Raw genomic sequence first — 2,062 nt, forward strand, 5'->3', positions numbered from 1 at the left:
CTCAAGAGGGTCCGAATCTACTTAAAACACCGTCTCATCGATCCAAGGTCCATAGCTCGAGAGCCTATACCCGAGATCTGTCGGTTTTAACACCAACACCAGGCAAACAATTTGGATCCCCCTGTCAGAGTTGCTCTAATGTTCCATAATCTTCCTATACTTACATGATATTTGATGGCTACTGAATCCCTTTGGCACTTCTACAATGTGTCCCTTTGGCACTTCTACAATGTGTTTCCAAAAAACAAACACTCATTGTTGCTAAAGATTGACCAATGTAGCCAACGCCAGGAACAGCAAGCCAGAAAACAACAGCACACACGACTGACAATGATGCCTCCCTATGATGAGAAGCCAAAAGAGTTTGCAAATCACTGGGAACAACAAGGCTGGATATATTGGGCAATGGATGATAGTTCAGTCATAACAGCAACAGTACTCAGGATGTTCTTTCACCTCTAGATCCCCCTTGGCAATGGCACACGACCATGGCTTCAAAAGTTCATTCACTTCTTACATTTTACTCTAGTCTAAAAGGTACCATACGACATAGAACAGCCAGGCTGCAGCAACATCCTTCTAAGCGCGACGAAAGCACCCTCCAGTCTGGTGCAGCATGGCATCAATCTCATCGCCTTCTTCCATCTCAAGCTAAAACAATTTGCAAACAATATAATACATCAACAATGGTACAGACTATCGAGTTACTGAATGTTAAGGTTCTATAATGTTGGCATAACAGCAGCATACCTCGTCGGGGGTCTGCTCACCACGGAGCCTACGACCATCAAAAAGGAACGCAATGGAATTGAGATCCACAGACTGGCGGTCACAGTAGGCGTTCATCAGCTTCTTGAGCTGTGTGGATCTCTTGATGCGGAAGAAAACCTCATTGCCATCCTGCAGAACCAAAGAGGGACAAGTGTCAATAGCTAGGCATTGAGTAGACACATATTGCCTGCTGGGAAAAAAAGGGACTGAGGCTCACTATGAAGCAATAAAACCAATTTATTTCCTGGTCCTGCCCTAGTTATGATTTGCCAGATACATATGAATTTTATTTCTGAATACAAATAAAGAAGTAAAAAAAAAAGACTGCACACATCAGTAGAAGTAAGCAAGAGCTAACAACACAAGTTTTGTCTAGGACCTAGGCAACCCTGGTCCCTTACACTTGACCACATTTGGGAATATCCTACCCTACCAGTGGCTAAATAATCCAACTTTATCACTATCAAGCGGGCGAGTCATCAAGATTGACGACGGGTCGGTAAAGTTGCTCGATTATGCTTCCGACCCATCACTCAAGCATTACAAACACATTAGTAGAACATGTACAGCAGGTCCATGACTATCAAGTAGGTTACGAATCGGCCAGACTAGGCAAATGGATCTACAGACTACAGAGCCATGCATCTAAACAAGCCCATCGGCGACGGAGCAGAAACAGAGATCCGGATTCTAAATCGACAGCCCTACCAACCCCAATCCTAGGATCCGACCGCCACCAACCACAACGAGAACCAGTATCTCCATAAAGAAAAGGAGAGGGGAAGACGAGACGGGGAACGGATTGGATCAGACCTGCCCCTTGACCTTGAGGTTGATGTGGGCGCCTCCGCCGTCGCCCGCGGGCTTCTTGTCCTCGTCCGCCGTCACGCCCGACATCTCCGGCGACTCCTCAGTGCTGTGCCGCGCCGCCGAGGAGCTGAGGTCAGGGGTAGGGCCGTAGGGGGATCCGAGCAGGAGCAGGGGAAGAAGAAGAAGACTCGAGTCTGCACGGCGGACGCGGGGGGGCAGGGGAGGTTTATAGCGCGGCCACCCAGAGCCGGATTTAATAGTGGCGTGGCGTCCGGATCCTCCCTGCGCGGGAACCCTATGGGCCGCGCGTGGATTGGCCGGCGTGCCGGGGCTGCTCGCGACACGGATCCCGTGTGGACTGCGCGTACTTTGCACGCAGACCTGGTCAAGGCCCCGTTTCCTTTTGAAAAGAACGGGGTGGCGATCCCCTCCCGCTCTCAACCCAACGTGTATGCGCATGAAACTGTTCTAGTGTCTTCTC

The 2,062-nt window shown here is 49.5% G+C and overlaps 1 protein-coding gene across 1 annotated transcript; it reads right to left on the reverse strand.

Annotated features, from left to right (window-relative positions):
* Window positions 1–371: 371 nt before the first annotated feature.
* On the reverse strand, window positions 372–1,795 carry LOC123445214 (small ubiquitin-related modifier 1-like). Its single transcript, XM_045122172.1, has 3 exons — window positions 1,585–1,795; window positions 751–900; window positions 372–651 (listed from the first exon to the last, which is right to left on the reverse strand). The coding sequence occupies exons 1-3, from the start codon at window positions 1,666–1,668 to the stop codon at window positions 580–582; spliced, it is 306 nt and encodes a 101-aa protein (XP_044978107.1). The 5' UTR covers window positions 1,669–1,795; the 3' UTR covers window positions 372–579.
* Window positions 1,796–2,062: the final 267 nt, after the last annotated feature.

This window comes from Hordeum vulgare, chromosome 3H (genome assembly GCF_904849725.1).
Source record: "Hordeum vulgare subsp. vulgare chromosome 3H, MorexV3_pseudomolecules_assembly, whole genome shotgun sequence".
Taxonomy (NCBI): Eukaryota; Viridiplantae; Streptophyta; class Magnoliopsida; order Poales; family Poaceae; genus Hordeum; species Hordeum vulgare.